This window comes from Sander lucioperca, chromosome 23, assembly GCF_008315115.2.
Source record: "Sander lucioperca isolate FBNREF2018 chromosome 23, SLUC_FBN_1.2, whole genome shotgun sequence".
NCBI lineage: Eukaryota > Metazoa > Chordata > Actinopteri > Perciformes > Percidae > Sander > Sander lucioperca.
The window spans coordinates 15,174,396-15,193,483 of record NC_050195.1 but is presented as its reverse complement, the minus strand read 5'-3'; the positions used below and the strand labels follow the sequence as shown (position 1 = coordinate 15,193,483).

At 42.4% G+C, this 19,088-nt stretch overlaps 2 protein-coding genes across 2 annotated transcripts in view; both read right to left on the bottom strand.

The window, feature by feature from the left end:
- steap2 (STEAP family member 2, metalloreductase) overlaps positions 1-18,128 on the bottom strand; it is a 40,233-nt gene extending 22,105 nt beyond the window's left edge. The window contains exon 1 of the mRNA XM_031307793.2: positions 17,957-18,128. The gene's annotated coding sequence lies outside the window, so the exon portion shown is untranslated. The remainder of the gene's footprint in view (positions 1-17,956) is intronic.
- Positions 12,108-13,464, bottom strand: LOC116055784. Its single transcript, XM_031307809.2, has 5 exons — positions 13,206-13,464; positions 12,948-13,125; positions 12,770-12,846; positions 12,477-12,657; positions 12,108-12,364 (listed from the first exon to the last, which is right to left on the bottom strand). The coding sequence occupies exons 1-5, from the start codon at positions 13,359-13,361 to the stop codon at positions 12,108-12,110; spliced, it is 849 nt and encodes a 282-aa protein (XP_031163669.2). The 5' UTR covers positions 13,362-13,464.
- Positions 18,129-19,088: the final 960 nt, after the last annotated feature.

Genomic DNA, 19,088 nt, shown 5'->3' with positions numbered 1-19,088 from the left:
GCCTGTGTATGTTTCTCAGCAGAGCCGTTTGTCCACAATAAATACGTTTATTGTCATTGAAATATGTTCAGTGAACCAAAGTCGCCTACGTCAAACATCAGTTGTCAACAACGCGTCACCAACTGGGAAACTCGGTTAGCAAAATCTGGCCCGAGTTTCCCACCTCTGATTCCGACAGGAAGGGACGTGAATGATGACGTTTTCACTCGGAAAAACGTTTTTCCGATGTCCATGAACGCACGGTTAGTCAGGGATGATGTCATAGTGATGTCATTTGGGTTATCTCAGCTTGAGCTTGAGCTGGGAGACTACACATTTAAAAACAGAAACTGGAGGTGTGGAGTTTGAAAGCTGTTGATGTTTACCATCCATGGAGGGACTAATGAAAAGATGCCTTTGGCTGCATTATGGGAAATGTAGGATCCAGTGTTTTCTGAATTTCACCCTCACTAGTCTCGGCCTCTGCCGCACAGATTTGAACCACTAGTGTTCACCTCTGCTTGTGCTAATGTTTACAGTGAAAACATTTTAAAGTAATTGCAATTGGTTAAATCATGTTTCCCTAATATCTGCAATTGATCACAAAATGCAGCTGCTTAGATAGTATTTAACTTTATCATGTTTCCTTAATATCTGATGACATATTGGGTCATTTTTTTTATTTAAAAGCCTACAGTAAATATATTACATATTGGTCCTTTAAACCTTAGAGCTGAACTAAGAAAGCAGTGATAATGAAAGTATTACATGTTGAATTAATACCTTCATGCTTTTTTGTGACAGTTGTATATATATTTTCCGACCAAGTAGTTACAGGAACGTAGTTTCCATTTGCATTCGCACTGGCCAAGTGGCTATAAGTCTATAACGTTAAAATCAGAAAACAAATACACCAAAAAAGGTATGAACTAAATACTAAATCTAATATATATAGCATATTTTTCATAATTTAAACAAGTCTCCTGAAGAGAAACGGGTATCTCTCTCTCCCCACCGTGTATGTGTGTGTGTGTGTGTGTGTGTGTGTGTGTGTGTGTGTGTGTGTGTGTGTGTGTGTGTGTGACTGTGTGTGTGAGTGACGGCTGGCCTGCGAGTTTTGTCAAGCCCGCAGGACACGCTTGTGGAGTTTAACTCCGAAAAGACAGTTAACCACAGGTTCCCGTTAATCTTATGATGGACATGTGTTGTGATATTTAAACAAACAAACCGTCAACGGCAAAATAAAAGCCTCTTATTTACGAGAGCGGTCTGAGAGACCTCCAGCTTACAGCGGGGTCTCTGAGCATGACTGGCCGAGCGACGAGCTAGCGGCCGGGGCAGGCCTAACCTGAAAATTGGTCACTAGGGGGCGCTACAAGTACAAAAAGTTTATATCTGATGAACGGTTCCGATGATCCGATTTTTACAAAATTTGATGGGTACCATCTGGGGACACTCCTAAGGCCATCTCTAGAGTGGAGTACTGAGGGGTCAAAGTGGGCGTGGCCTATGGGACCCAAGTCTAGATTCACCACTTACACTAATGTGAACAGGGTAGATGGACAATGGGTCATGGACCACACCTACCCAAAATTACACATGTGGACCACTAGGTGGCACTATTATGTTTTTTTGCCTTTAACTCCCACATTACACATCGCACATTAGAAATCCTTACATCCACGTGTTCCTTGAATCAAGCTGAATCACATGATATAGGCCACGCCCATTTCTGCTTAAAATCTTTTTCGCAATATCGCGCAATGCGCAAAACCAACTTTTTCGAACTCGTCCTAGGCCGTGCGACGGATCAGCACGAAACCTAGTAGGTAGCATCTCCAGATGGACGTGACCAAAAGTTACTCATGGAATTTTGCTACGTTAAAGTATGCGCATTTGACGACCAAACAAATTTTCATAGCTAGCTACCACACACGTATCATATCATATCTCGGCCAAATTAAATGTTATCAGCAAAGAACTTGAGATCATTGTTCAACATCCCACTACAATGCTCTGTACCAAATTTGGCGAAGATCGGCCTTTAGGCCGGTTACACACTGGATGCGTCGTGCGAGCGTGGCGTTTCTGTTGCGTCTCAGAAGCGTGGCCGCTGCGTGGATTTTTCTGTGTCCTACACACCAGAAGCGTGTGTGATGCGGCGCTGCTCCTGCTGCTAGGTACAGGGAGGGCTGATCTCGGGACGTAGCGCCGACACATTCAAACTCTGAAAATTGGGTAAGTGGGCTGTCTATTTATAACAACTTTGTGTAGCTGGACCGTCACTCAGAACACACACTACGTTGTTATTGTAGCCTATTCTACCCTTTATAGGCGTGTTCAACGTATGGAGAGAGTTGTTAAACTTAAAATAAATATATAGCCTACTGATTTGATTAAAGTAAGACAACGTCGGCAGTATTGACTGTATCGTTCTGTATGACAGGTGCTATATTTGAAAATCTTTTCTCTGAAATTTTTTATTAGGGCCCGAGCGCCGACAGCGGCGAAGGCCCTATTGAAACTGAAGGAATTATTATTATTATTAGGGCCCGAGCGCCGACAGCGGCGAAGGCCCTCTTGAAACTGAAGGAATTATTAGGGCCCGAGCGCCGACAGCGGCGAAGGCCCTATTGAAACTGAAGGAATTATTAGGGCCCGAGCGCCGACAGCGGCGAAGGCCCTATTGAAACTGAAGGAATTATTATTTTTATTATTATTAGGGCCCGAGCGCCGACAGCGGCGAAGGCCCTATTGAAACTGAAGGAATTATTATTATTAGGGCCCGAGCGCCGACAGCGGTGAAGGCCCTATTGAAACTGAAGGAATTATTATTATTATTATTATTTTCCTGGTAAATGAATTGGCTTTTTGAGGGGCTTAACATATTCAAAAACTCACCAAATTTGGCAGTCGCATCAAGTCTGGTGAAAATTTACGTATTTTAAGGGTTTCGGGAATAGGCGCACAAAAATGGCTCGCTAGCGCCCCCTACAATGTTAAAGAAATTGAGCCCCTGCAGTGCGTTTAACGTAGACTCACAAAACTTGGTAAACATATGTATCATGTCAAGATGTACAAAAAAAGTCATTGAAGCCATACCCTAAGCCCAACAGGAAGTCCGCCATTTTGATTTCAAAGTTTGAAATTAGTGCGATTTTGGCCATTTCCACATTTCGTACTTTAACGAACTCCTCCTAGAGATTTCATCCGATCAACTTCAAATTCGGTCTGTACCATCTTAAGACATTAAAGATGAAAAGTTGTTAAAAGAAAAACTTTTCGTCATAGGGCATGGCCGTGGCGGGGCGGCCATTTTGTACGTTTCGCCGCCGAAACAGGAAGTGGGTGTAACTTGAGTGTACATTGTCCGATTGGCTCGAAACTTTTCAGGATTCATAAGAGTCCAACCCTGAGGACAAATAAAGGCCGATATTTACTTAAAGTCATAGCGCCCCCTAGTGGCAACAGGAAGTAGGCCTAAAAGTCAAGGTGCTATACTTTAACGAACTCCTCCTAGAGATTTCATCCGATGTACTTCAAACTTGGTCTCTATCATCCCAACACCTTAAAGATGAAAAGTTATTAAAAGAAAAACTTTTCGTCTGACGGTGTGGGCGTGGCGTGCCGGCCATTTTGAGTGTTGAGCGATGAACAAATAAATTGTTGTAACTTGAGTGTACGTTGTCGTATCTGCCCGAAAATTCTCACGATTGATAAGGGTCCAGGCCTGAGGACACCTACAGGCCATATTTGACTTTTGGTCATAGCGCCCCCCGCTGGCAACAGGAAATGCGCCTTATATGACAAACATCATCCAATTTACATGAAACTTAGAATGTGTGGTCTACATGTGATAATGAGACGGCCCCTATAACAGGCCAAAATTGACTTTTGGTCATAGCGCCCCCCCCTGGCAACAGGAAATGCGCCTTATATGACAAACATCATCCAATTTACATGAAACTTAGAATGTGTGGTCTACATGTGATAATGAGCCGGCCCCTATAATATAACCACGCCCACTTACTCAGGCCACGCCCCCTTTCATAACATTTGTACCGTTTAAGGTAGAGTCTTGTGTGAGGTGTCATTGAACTCAGCAGAGAGTTGCTTCTTCATTGGTGATGGTTTGGCCCGCCCCCTATGCTTAAGCCACGCCCCCTTTCATGAATGCTTATCCATCTAAGGTAGAGTCTTGTGTGAGGTGTCATTGAACTCAGCAGAGAGTTCCTTCTTCATTGGTGATCGTTTGGCCCGCCCCCTATGCTTAAGCCACGCCCCATTTCATAACATTTGAACCGTTTAAGGTAGGGTCTTGTGTGAGGTATCAATGAAATCAGCAGAGAGTTCCTTCTTCATTGGTGATGGTTTGGCCCGCCCCCTATGCTTAAGCCACGCCCCCTTTCATAACATTTGAACGATTTAAGGTTGACCATTGTGTGAGGTATCAGTGAACTCAGCAGAGTTGCTTCTTCATTGGTGATGGTTTGGCCCGCCCCCTATGGCTAAGCCACGCTCTCATTCATAACATTTGAACCGATTAAGGTAGACCCTTGTGTGAGGTATCCTTGAACTCAGCAGAGACTTCCTTTTTAATTGGTGATGGGTTGACCCGGCCCCTATAATTTAGCCACGCCCCTTTTTATAACTGGTGACCCATTTAAGGAAGAGTCTTGTGTGAGGTGTCATTGAACTCAGCAGAGAGTTGCTTCTTCATTGGTGATGGTTTGGCCCGCCCCCTATGCTTAAGCCACGCCCCCTTCCATAACATTTGAACCGTTTAAGGTAGGGTCTTGTGTGAGGTGTCATTGAACTCAGCAGAGAGTTGCTTCTTCATTGGTGGTTTGGCCCGCCCCCTATGCTTAAGCCACGCCCCCTTTCATAACATTTGAACGATTTAAGGTTGACCATTGTGTGAGGTATCAATGAACTCAGCAGAGAGTTACTTCTTCATTGGTGATGGTTTGGCCCGCCCCCTATGTTCAAGCCATGCCCCCTTTCATAAATGCTGACCCATCTAAGGTAGAGTCTTGTGTGAGGTATCATTGAACGCAGCAGGGAGTTCCCTTTTCATTGGTGACGATTTGCGGTGTCTGAGTGCCGCGCAAATGCACGGTCGCAAGGAGCGGCGACCGCCGGTGACCCCGACGCGCGCAGAGGAGCGAGGGCCCGTCCATCGCTGCTTGCAGCTTTAATTATTATTATTATTATTATTTTCCCGGCAAATGAATTGGCTTTTTGAGGGGCTTAACATATTCAACAACTCACCAAATTTGGCGGTCGCATCAAGTCTCGTGAAAATTTACGTATTTTAAGGGTTTCGGGAATAGGCGCGCAAAAATGGCTCGCTAGCGCCCCCTACAATGTTAAGAAAATTGAGCCCCTGCAGTGCGTTTAACGTAGACTCACGAAACTTGGTACACATATGTATCATGTCAAGATGTACAAAAAATGTCATTGAAGCCATACCCTAAGCCCAACAGGAAGTCCGCCATTTTGATTTCAATGTTCGAAATTAGTGCGATTTTGGCCATTTCCACATGTCGTACTTTAACGAACTCCTCCTAGAGATTTCATCCGATCAACTTCAAATTCGGTCTGTGCCATCTTAAGACATTAAAGATGAAAAGTTGTTAAAAGAAAAACTTTTCGTCATAGGGCATGGCCGTGGCGTGGCGGCCATTTTGTGCGTTTCGCCGCCGAAACAGGAAGTGGGTGTAACTCGAGTGTACATTGTCCGATTGGCTCGAAACTTTTCAGGATTCATAAGAGTCCAACCCTGAGGACAAATAAAGGCCGATATTTACTTAAAGTCATAGCGCCCCCTAGTGGCAACAGGAAGTAGGCCTAAAAGTCAAGGTGCTATACTTTAACGAACTCCTCCTAGAGATTTCATCCGATGTACTTCAAACTTGGTCTCTATCATCCCAACACCTTAAAGATGAAAAGTTATTAAAAGAAAAACTTTTCGTCAGACGGTGTGGGCGTGGCGTGCCGGCCATTTTGAGTGTTTAGGGATGAACAAAGAAGTTGTTGTAACTTGAGTGTACGTTGTCGTATCTGCACGAAAATTCTCACGATTGACAAGGGTCCAGGCCTGAGGACACCTACAGGCCAAAATTGACTTTTGGTCATAGCGCCCCCCGCTGGCAACAGGAAATGCGCCTTATATGACAAACATCATCCAATTTACATGAAACTTAGAATGTGTGGTCTACATGTGATAATGAGCCGGCCCCTATAATATAACCACGCCCACTTACTCAGGCCACGCCCCCTTTCATAACATTTGTACCGTTTAAGGTAGAGTCTTGTGTGAGGTGTCATTGAACTCAGCAGAGAGTTGCTTCTTCATTGGTGATGGTTTGGCCCGCCCCCTATGGCTAAGCCACGCCCCCTTTCATAACATTTGAACGATTTAAGGTTGACCATTGTATGAGGTATCAATGAACTCAGCAGAGTTCCTTCTTCATTGGTGATGTTTTGGCCCGCCCCCTATGCTTAAGCCACGCCCCCTTTCATAACATTTGAACCGATTAAGGTAGACCCTTGTGTGAGGTATCATTGAACTCAGCAGAGACTTCCTTTTTAATTGGTGATGGGTTGACCCGCCCCCTATAATTTAGCCACGCCCCTTTTCACAGCAAATTAACTGTATGACGTAGAGTCTTGTGTGAGGTATTGTTGCACTAGGCAGGGAGTTCCCTTTTCATTGATGACGATTTGCGGCGTCTGAGTGCCGCGCAAATGCACGGTCACAAGGAGCGGCGTCCGCCGGTAACCCCGACGCGCCGAGGCGCGAGGGCCCGTCCATCGCTACTTGCAGCTTTAATTACATTTATATCTACATTGATGTCAAAACCTAGAGACTTTCAAACATCAAGATGTCATTTATTAATATGCATTCGTGTCTAAATGACATATAAACATATTTTCCAATTCTATTTTGCATGGAGCGTGTTGGAGGCGTCTCCAACACGCTCGCATCTCGCGTGAAAAATAGGCGTCGGTTCTATTTCTAGCAGGCACGCGTCTAAGGCAGGCAGTGTGTAAGCTCTAACCTGTTAACATGGAAGCCGAAATATAAACGGACACGCCACGCGGCTGAAAACGCTCGCAAGACGCTTCCAGTGTGTAACCGGCCTTAGGGGGCGCTATAAGCAACGTTTATTTGTTTTGGCCAATAACTCAATGCATTTAAATGGGAAATTTGCAATTACAATATCTCTCACAGTAAATGCAATCAACACGAAACTTGTGGTGCTCGTTCGGCATGCCGCTCTGAGGCGCTCTATCAAATTTGGCGAAGATCGGACATTAGGGGGCGCTATAATCGACGTAGACGAGTTTTGGCCCTTTTACTCAATCTATGTTAATGGGATATTTGCAATGGAAATGTACCACAGACCTTGCAGCTCACACTTCTCAATATTTACTGATGTTTCCCTCCTACCGTTACGTTTTGGTTTTTGCTTTTGTGTGCTCCCCTGGTTTTTTACAATAAACAAACTTCGTAACCCACTTGACAAAGTTTCTACAACCTTCAGTGGACAAAGGCAACTCTTTTCTCTCACTTTTTCAATCAAAAATCAACACCATTCATAGGAGCCGATACCGTGCAATTAAACATTGCAGTTGGTGCTAAGTGGAGAGTCTGTCATAGTGTGATTGGTTATGTTGGAGTCATTGATTCTTAATTTCCCACGAAGCACCCACGGAGGAAAACATAAATCGGCGTCTATGACGCCGTTTGCAACAACTTGACCACCTCCCCTGCTCCTTCAACCACCACACCTGCCTCCCCCCTCCACCCTCTCAGTCACTCTCATTTCTCTCTGCTGTCCCCGTGGTCAGGGGGGTTAAGAAGTTTGTTTATTGTAGAGAATTGTTAAAGGTGGTCTGTATATGCATGGAGGTGAACTGTTAACCGCTACGTTTGCAACGGCGACGTACCGCAGGCGTCGCAGCTCAGACCTCTTGATATTTACCGATGTTTGCCTCCCCGCCGCCAGGCTTTGGGTTCCGCTTTCACGCGCCCCCCGGGGCGTCGGGGGGGGGGACTGGCGTGGGTGGCTTGGGCCCCGTCATAACTGCTTGCAGTAGTATTTCAACTTAGAATGTTTCGTTAATATCTAATGACATATTGGGTATTTTTTTTCTATTTAATAGCCTACAGTACATATATTACATATTGGTCCTTTAAACCTTAGAGCTGAACTAAGAAAGCAGTGATAATGAAAGTATTACATGTTGAATTAATACCTTCATGTTTTTTTGTGACAGTTGTATATTACTCCCAGAGGCTCTGTGGCGAAATGGTTAGCGCATTGGACTTCTAGGTCTGGCTAATTTCTAAAGATGTGATTCAAAGGTTGTGGGTTTGAGTCCCACAGAGTTGACCTTTAAATATTGCATTTGATCACAAAAGCCAGCAACTTACATAGTATTTCAACTCAGCATGTTTCCTTAATATCTAATGGCATATTGTGGTTGTTGGACTTCTAGTTCTAGCCAGGGCTCCAGACTAACTTTTTGCCTTGGTCGCACTGGTGCGCCTAACTTCTTTTATTTAGGTGCACCAGCACAAAATTTAGGTGCACCCAAATTTTTCCTCGCGTCGCCATTAACGCCACAATTTCAAGGTCATCTTTTTATCACACTCCATATACATTCATATATATAGTATGTCAATTATTTTAAACAAGAGTAAGTAGTTGGTACATTTTTTTTCATTTGAAGCACAATTATACTGTATAGAATTCCTAATGTCAAAGTCTTATAGCGGTCCCCCCTTGCTGTCAAATGCCCCTCAGACGGCCAACACCTGTAATTTGGCCTTCTTCCCCTTTGGCCTTGGCTAAACCAGCTGGCCACACTCCCTAGCATCAAAATTCTCCCCCCCCCCACACTCAAAACCCCCCCCCCCCCCCACACTGTTTCTTATCAGATCTTCCACTAGTCCAGGACTAAAAATCATATCTCTGTATTTTTCGGCTGAATGGCGATACACAATATATATCTCTATCTCTAATATATATATATTTTTACAAAGTGGGCTAAATGTTCAGTTTTAAGTCAAAGCCACTTTTCACAAGCTCTTTTATTAAAACAGATATGATTAAAATAAAATGCAAAGACAGGATTTCCTGCCCAATTTGAAAATATACAGCTGCAACACATGTAAATTATCTGAAATAAATAGCCTGGGATATATTTAAAAAAATATATCTCTGAGAAAGCTCCTTCACTTGTTTTCAACAACAATAACAGACCCGGATAGCCCAGTAGCTCATATAGGAACAGAGAGGGGGAGAGAAGGGGAGTACGATGGACTGAAGCGTATGCTACTCACAGAGTACCGTCCAGCACGGGTCGAATGCGCTTTGGCGGGTCAGTGGCGTTACACACATCTTGTGTATGAAATGTCTGTATCGTCCCTGGCTGCGCTGCATTTTTATGAACTATGATAATGTGGCCATGGGTCACATCTCTCGCCCAGGTCCAGCAGGCTCCGTCTCACACGCTATTAGGCTATCTACGAACTGAAGTTAGTTCCATTTAATAACTTCTTCTGTGTTTTTCGCCGTGGCGGCCGCAATAACAGAGAGTTACCAGCGGAAACACTGGTACCAATACAGGTTTCCCTCTCATACTTAAAGAGGTGATATTATGCTCATTTTCAGGTTCATAATTGTATTTAGAGGTTGTATCAGAATAGGTTTACATGGTTTCATTTTCAAAAAACACCATATTTTTGTTGTACTGCACATTGCTGCAGCTCCTCTATTAGTCTTTTTCAACAGAGAGTGTTGAGCTCTCTGTTTTAGCTACAGAGTGAGACATCTTACTGCTATACCATCTTTGTTTGGAGTCACACATTCGCAGTAGCTAGGTAAGGACAACTGGCCACTTAGATGCAGAGTAGGGCGGGCCCTGATAGCATGCTAGTGTGATCCAATACAAACCCGCCCGATCTAGCATCTATCTACCGGTAACCATGGCTTCAGCTCAGCTGTCCCGAAACAGAGGTAGAACAACCCGAACCAGCTTCGCAACCTAGACTGGAGCAACAATAAAGATGTTTCAGAGTGGTAAGTTATTTAAGTCTTTTAGTTTTAATGCTGCACCGTCTCTATCACAGTAACAACTTTATGTCCATTGACTGCCTGGAGGGTATCTAACGTTTATATATATATATATATATATATATATATATATATATATATATATATATATATATATATATACACACAAATGGTAATTATAATGAATTACAAGTATACAACAGTTATGCAAAGTGGATATGATTTTGACTAACCTCTGTTGTAAAATAGGCCTACTACAAAATGTACAAATACAATTAGCCTACTTTCAAATGTGTTGTCATGTTTACTTTTACCGTTGTGCAAAAATGTTTCATAATTGTAAATCACCTCCTGGATCTAACTGTTTGTAATCAATTATAGGGGCCAATAATTTCTATGATCTCTGACAACACCATTTGTTCTATACATACAAGTTTAACAAATACATGTAGCTTCATCAATCAATATCTGCATTTTGCAGTAATGTTGCCTCCTCAGGTAATATTTATTCTTTATGAATTACTTATTTTTATTATTAGGTTGTTACATGAATGCAACAGGTTCCTGTCCCACCTACCTGCATGGTTTACCATCCAGACCTAGAGCCAACCTGTTTGAACCACTACACCCTGCGGAACATCTACACTATGTACAGAGCAGACTATGGACCTTTGAGGTGTCGAACAGAACAAGAGTAAGTTTTAAAACATGTAATTAACTGTCCCATAAAATGATTTTACCAAGAAACCAAAGACCTAATGAAGAAATCACAATTACAATGTCTTTATTTTTATCAAATGTCAAAACAGTTATATAAATAGATAACTCTTAATATATATAAAAATATACAGAAAAAAAAAATACAGATATACACTATAATTAAGAGGGATGTTCACTATTGTCCAATCCTGTCCATACAGGCGCTGCAGGCACCTTGCCTCTCTTGGCTTTGTCAACTGGTGCTGGGGCTTCTTGGGAAGGACTGTTAGGGTGGTAATCCCATCGTGTATTGTACGCCGGATACGCCTGCAGTTTCTGGATCCGGGTGCATAGTATGTAGGGTTCCGACTGTTCCTTGAACAAAGCGGGACACATGGCGGGCAACCACTTCCTCCTTTGAGGGTCTCTCATGTTCCGATGCCAGGTCCTTGGGGATGGGGATGGACTTCAGCACCTCAACAAATGGCGTTGGGTCCTCGAACACCGCCTCGAAAACCAGCCTCATCAGTTCTTCCACATATTCTGTGAATTAATGCATATAAATAATCACTGAAGTATTTATTTTTTTACGTTTAATATATATATATATATATATATATATATATATATATATATATATATATATATATTGTTTTTTTTAAAGTTAACACTACTTGTACATATTCAATGTGTCACTATTGATGTTACATTATTTGTTATAAAAATAAAAGTAGTTTAAAACTTACTGTATGTAGGGTCTGTTTTTACTGGCCTCGCAGTCACCTCCCCCTTCCTGGACTTGGGAAACACAACCTTGAATACGGGTTGTCCTGCAGATGTTGTGGCTTGCTCGCGGTCTGCATTTTCATTGTAGTGCATGGCTGCAAGGTACAACCTACAAAAATACAATTGCAAACTGAAGTGACAAAACAATTTTGATATTATATATATTAGCCATGCGGCAGTAGCTGTGGTGTATGATTTTACTGAATGTATTCATTGTATTACCTGCAAAGCATGCCCATGAAAGGGAATTCTTGGGTGAGAAGCGAAGGATCAAATTGTGGAAAGCCTCCAGGGATGATGTTTGGTAGTGGTGGCTCAGCTTCTCCACATCTTTGACAACCCTCTTATTGACCAGGATTTTTTCCACTTTGTAGAGCGCCACTGACCCTTAAGTAAAATGAAAAAACATTTTAAGATTGCAGCCCGTTAACACAGTAAATACAGCAATAATATTGCATTACAAAGGGCATTTGAGGTGATGTTGTTTTTTGTTATTAATATTATAAGCAAAAAAGGTTTTGCATTTTAAATGTAGTTCTTTTAATCACATTTTCTTTACATACCTGGTTTAAACCATTTACTTGGATCCCTTGACACTCTATCAGGATGTTGGCACTTAGGGAAAAGAGGGTTTTCATGCAAGTGCACGTTCTGGATGTGGTTGACAATCGACGTCCACTTGGCTACCTTCTCTGGCCCTGATGTTGACGATGTTGCACTCCAGTAGACGTGGTTTTTAATGCTACGCAGCCACTTCTTCAGCACCCCGCAGTCCTTGTTTTGCGCAACTTTGTCAAGTTTCTTTGACAAACCTTGCAGAAAGTACATATGCAATAAATTGATATTCAGGACATTCTTTGACGAGTAACTAAACACAAAGTATGTCAATGAGTCACACTGACAGAAACAAGGATGAACACATACCTTTTTCAAAGTGCCACACATCATAGAAGTGGGTGATGCTGCGCTCCCTCAGATACTTCTGGATCTGTGGATGACGGTCGGTGACAATGTAGTCCACCTCCAAACCGTTTGAATCCAGTAGATCCAGGCAGCGTTTAAGGCCCTCCTTCTCCATGTGGTAACTACCACCTACTTCATTGCTCTGGTGGTGGGACAAAAATGCATAGATATAAATGTGAGACATTGAAAGCTATACAGAATCATCTTTCATCATGTTGCAAGGCAAAAAAAAAATCCCAAAACATGGGACCCACCTGAACAAGCTGAAGGTCAATAATGCAGTTACTGTCTAGGTGCATCAGCGTGTAGCTCCCATACTGTGCTGAGTGCCCTGAAGATTATATAACAAAGACAATGTCAAGGCTTTGCAACTGAAATTGAATGTATAAGTACCATGCTTTTAAGAACAGACTTTTGGGACTTTTGTCTTACCTGGGGAGTCAGCTCGCATATCTCCACTGACTCCAATCTTTCCTCCATGCAGTAACTTTTGAAAAAGATGTTGCTGATCCATCTTCCATTTGTGGATTATGGCTGGCTCCAGAAAACTCCTAGCATGCCTCCTGAAGGTGTCATACTGGAAAATCTGAAGATTCATGGCCTTGCATATCTGTGAAAACATGTAAAATTGGTACGTTTGTGAAAACGGTACAGTGATTGCCATTTCATATTAAATAGTTATAGCAATACCTTTTCCAGTTGGATGAAGGATGCACCGGTGAAATACGTTGCCGCTGACAGGTGTAGGTTGCCGACGGGGGTACTTCCTACAACAGGCTGACTCTGCCACTGTCTTGAATAGTTGCAGTGTGGGCAGAGGTGTGTGAATGACACATACGTTCCCATTTTCCGTCGCTGAACGTCACACTGCCTCTTGCATACAGGACAGCTTTGAAAAAGCTCCCTTAGGCAGCTTTCAAAAACAATGTACTTATCATCCTTATAAGTAGACACTTGTTCAAACTAGGGCTGAACGATTAATTGCATTTTCGATAATATCGCGATATGTTAAAACGCGATTTCCTAATCGCAAAGGCTGCGATTTGGTCACATGACTCGCGAGAGCAATCAGTCTGCACTCCGTAGAGAAAGCATCAACTAGCATGCTAACGCTACACTGTACCTTGAGCTGATTTCTGTCATTCAAACAACTCTGAGTTGTAGTTTAAAACTTTTACAGCCATTTTAATAATCCCACGGCAAGAACACCAGCAACTAGCTAACGTAACGATAGCCTCTCTGAACAAGTACACACGGCAGCACACAACTTCACGAGGGGGAGGGGCTGGAGGCAGCTCCTCTCTGTGCACTGTAAAAAATTACACGTGTGTGTGTGTGTGTGTGTGTGTAGATATATACTATATTTTTACTTATTTAACTGTCTAGTGTGTAATTGTGTGTTCATACTATACATTATTATATTATTCTTTGTTGAATAATACAGAAGACAAAGAGCTTAAAAAAATTTATCGAATATCGAATCGTAATCGCAATATTTGGGGAAAAAATCGCAATTAGATTATTTTCAAAAATCGTTCAGCCCTAGTTCAAACCTTAAAAAAACAGAAAGAATACATTCTTGCTTTAGCTTTCCTACCCAGTTACTCTTGCCAGGTCTGTAATGTTGGGGTCTTATAGGTGTTGAAGACATTGGGGTGAATTCTGGGGAGCTTGAAGTGGTCTCAGTGTAAACACTAACACAGGGCACCGTTGCCTGGGTGCCTATGAAGAAAAATAAAAAATGAAATAGATATTTTATAGATAGATATATAAATTTAATGAAATGAAATTCTGTGGGTTTATTATATATTGGTTTTTCAGCACTGTAAGGCATTTCCAGGTACTGCATGTGAACTAAAAATGCAAAAACATGTGATGCTTTTGTTATTTACCTTTGCTTCTCATGGAAGCCCTCAGTGTACCCATGGACAGCTGTGTGCCGACCAGTGTTGCCAACTTAGCAACTTTGTCGCTAGATTTAGCGACTTTTCAGACCCCCTTAGCGACTTTTTTTCAAAAAAGCGACTAGCAACAAATCTGGCGACTTTCTGTAGAAAAGCAAGGTATTTCTCTCCTGTAGCTGCCAAAACAGTCTTCTGTTCTGTGACTGAGGAGCAGCGGAGCAGCCTCTCCCCTCTCTCCTCATGTGCAGCAGCGCTGCGCACAGTGTGCAGGTAGTTAGAAGGGGAGGGGGACAGGGTGTGCGGGGGCCGGTGTAGGTAGGAGAGACAGCGGGATGTGACGGGAGAAAGACGCCGCTGAGCTGGCCTGGACCTGGGCAAGCCAGCCTTCTTTGAGAATTCTTTATCGATCTTTTTCCCTCCCTTTGTAGAATTTCATTTTTTTTACTTCAAAGATAGGCTACCTAAGTAATAATTATAAAGTAAAATAAATTCCTGCATTGAATTTGTGATTATTTGGCTAAAGAGTTCTATTTCTTTCTATCTACCTTGCTGACACAACCACTAAGCTTTATACAAATAATTGCGTAATGACATCACAAATATGCAAATGAGCGTATGACGTCATCTAGCGACTTTTAGCGACTTTTGGAAAAGAGTCGGCAACACTGGGACCGACTGCTGTATTTTGTGGTGGTTCTGTCTGGCATCCTATGTCATGGAATGTCGTGGAAAGGTGTGGGGTTTCGAGGTGCTGCTGTGATGTACTCTGTAATAACACATTAATCAGATGAAAAGAGTCAGTATCTGCAACGCTAACAGCACGTGTAGCATGTAAAAAAATGAACACACCACATGACATCCTTTTGCTAGTCAAAACCCCGGTTGTGTAAGTAGGGAGCAAATATACTGTTGGTTATGGACAACGGTCTCCACCTAACAAAGCAACTTAAACGCACGTGTCGTTTACCACTTTACACAACAACGTTAGCCAACACTACCAAATTAGCTGAGGCATACAGTGGTTTCGTGCCCTTACCAATCAACTTGTAAAGTAGCATTAACGTTCTAAACATACCTTCACATGCACACTTGTACACTGTTCTACATGTATTGACCGAAACGCGATAGCCAATTTTAATGCAGTGTTACGTGTTAATTGTGGTCAAAAGCTTTGAACAAAACCATTTGAACACAAAACGTTAGCAATAGCTAGCTAGCTAGAAAGTTAGCTTCTGCTAACTTTGTAACGAGGCTACATTTCACTGCCACCATAACAGCAGCTGGTATAAGTTACTCATAAATACACATCCACACAACAGCAATATTTCACATCTTGAAATACACAACTCATCACCATATTTAAAAAAACAATCTGTTAAAAATGAGCAAAACCATTTCACACCGGATACAACATTAGCTACAGCTTTAGCTGTAGGTTAGCTACAACCATGAGATTCAACTGCCCACTTGAACATGAACTTGAAAAGTTTTATAAAATATAGCGTACTTACAGGTTGTGGTTCTGAATCTCCAGGATGGCCAGACAGAGTTGGAACTGCACTGTCTTTCAGAACTAATCGGTTTGAAAATCCTGAATCGAACTGTTGCCGGTTCAGGAAGCAGTCCTCCGTAAAATGGACAGAACACAACATAATAAGGTTGGGGTTGTAGTCCTGGGGAATAGTGCCAAAAACAAATTGTAACCACTGACTCTTCAATTCATCGTCTTTTGAAAGACGAAAAAGAGGAAATTTCCCCGTGCACTGACGAATACAGCATCTCCTGGACATGATAATACGCTCTCAACTCTCCGGCCGCTGTGAGTCAAACAAGCTTGATTTGGTGGTGGTGGTGGGGGGGAGGGGAGCCTAGCAGCTAGGCGAGCTTTATAACTTCTGTTACGAGCTGACGTCAGCTTGTCACGGAAGAAAAGGCTTCACTACAATAGAGCTGTTTGGAGCAGTTTGTGAACAGTATTTTCTGCGGAGATGGAAACTCCCTTTGGGGTGGACTTTGGGCTTTTCCACTTTTTAAACCTATTACATGCCCAAAAAAACATATATAACACAGTTAAGGAAAGGGAAAAAGCCAAAAAGCATAATACCACCTCTTTAACAATATACAGCTGTGTTAATAACAATTACAACTGTAGACAAATGTCAGCAGTTTGGACCGGCGGCGCTGTGTCTGTCTGTATGTCGCAGGTGGGCCGTGCGTGAGTAAATGGGGGCGGGGCTGCGCGGAGGAGAGATCCAAACAAAGGCACGGCTTTACAGAAGAAATGGGTCACGTAACGCAACATTAAACCATATCGATATAAACGTCATTGCTTCGTTAGTGCAGAGGCAGCGGATGCGAGGACGTTAGTCATATAAGGCTGATATCCTGTTCAAGAAAATGTTTTTCTTTTAATAACTTTTCATCTTTAACGTCTTAAGATGGTACGGACCAAATTTGAAGTCGATCAGATGAAATCTCTAGGAGGAGTTTGTTAAAGTACGATGTGTGGAAATGGCCAAAATCGCACTAATTTTGAACTTTCAATTCAAAATGGTGGACTGTTGAGTTTAGGGTATGGCTCCAATGATGTTTTTTGTACGTCTTGACATGCAACATATGTGTACCAAGTTTCGTTAGTCTACGTACTGCAGGAGCTCCATTTTTTTAACTTTGTAGGGGGCGCTAGCGAGCCAGTTTTGTGCGCCTATTCCCGAAACCCTTAAAATACGTACATTTTCACCAGACTTGATGCAACTGCCAAATTTGGTGAGTTTTTGAGTATGTTAAGGCCCTCAAAAAGGCAATTCATTTGCCATAATAATAATTCCTTCAGTTCCAATAGGGCCTTCACCGCTGTCGGTGCTCGGGCCCTAATTAATACCTTCAGGCTTTGTTTTTTGTGAAAACTGACTATTAAGCAAAGAGGCTCTGTAGCGCAATGGATAGTGCATTGGACTTCTAGTTCTAGCTAATCTCTAAAGAAGTGTTTCAAAGGTTGTGGGTTGGAGTCCCACCAGAGTCAACCTTTACATATTGCATTTGATCACAAAAGGCAGCAGTCAACCTTCAAACTGTAGACAGTTATATGACATTAATAAGAACACATTTTGAAAAACAGGCGGGTTGGTGTCCTAGCTGTCCTAGCTATCATCATCTACCGAAGCAGCGCGGTGAAATCCAATCAGAGGACACCTGTCCCGCGTCTTCTAATGCCCTTCCGTCTGCAGAGACAGTGCTCGTGTGAAGGACAAGGCCGTGCGTGCGTGTGTGTGTGTGTGTGTGTGTGTGTGTGTGTGTGTGTGTGTGTGTGTGTGTGTGTGTGCACCTGTAGCGTTGCAACACTGCCGCTGCTGCTCTGCCATGGAGCCGCACAATACACACAACAAGCTGATGACAACACACGCGCGCGCGCGCGCGCGCGCACACACACACACACACACACACACACACACACACACACACACACAGACACACGCACAGATAAACGTACCCAGTGAGACAACATACACTGTATGAGTGTGATGGTATGTTACCGACCTGTCATCGAGCTTCCCTGTTAGCGCGGAGCCGCAGACCAGCTGCTAGTTGACCATATAATACTGATGCTGCTGCTGTCTGCTGATGCTGTTCAACCTCTCCAGCGTCTGAGCACATGCTGCGTTCAGGTCCCGTGTGGAAGATCGGAGATAGCAGCTTTCATCTGGAAATGTAGCGTCTGTGTTTTTTTTTTTTTTTTTTGCATAACCAGTAGTTTGCTTTTTTTTGTTTTACATTGACAACACAAACATACAGGCAAAGCAAATGTATGAAACACCATAGGTCTACATTAAATCATCTGAGCAGCAGGAACCTATGTACGGAAGACACCTTGTCTTGTAATTATGAATTTCTATTTAATTTGTAATTACGCAATCAGGATCTTGAAATTACTTACAAGATCTTAGCCTATCAGATATCTTATCAGGATCTTGGACTATAGGCTAAAATAACAACAACTAAGATATCCAAAAAACGACATTAAAGTATGTAGAAATGAGTTGTTATCACATTTATTCCAAATCTTTGTTCTGCATTAATAAAAGGAACAACTAGTAAAGCCTAATGTAATGTTGAACATCAGGAATTACACACTGTAAACCTTTCATGTAAATGTACAGCTAAAATCTCACAGTATCTTGTACTGTATGAATAAATTATTTTTTTTTATTATTGTGTCATGCTGCATGCATGACACAATAATAAAGAAAATATTAATTAAACAATCATAAAATATGCCCAGCCCACACAGGCTTACAAGATACCATTGCCTAGGACAAAGGACCATGCCAAAGTAACCACATACCCTAACCAAATAAACCTTCTATCTTTTTTGCCAAGCTTTAGTAACAAAAGTCACCAACTTATAAATATTAAAGTGCTCATATTATGCTCATTTTCAGGTTCATAATTTTATTTAGAGGTTGTACCAGAATAGGTTTACATGGTTTAATTTTCAAAAAACACCATATTTTTGTTGTACTGCATATTGCTGCAGCTCCTCTTTTCACCCTGTGTGTTGAGCTCTCTGTTTTAGCTACAGAGTGAGACCTCTCACTTCTGTTCCATCTTTGTTGGGAGTCACACATGCTCAGTAGCTAGGTAAGGACTACTAGCCAGTCAGAAGCAGAGT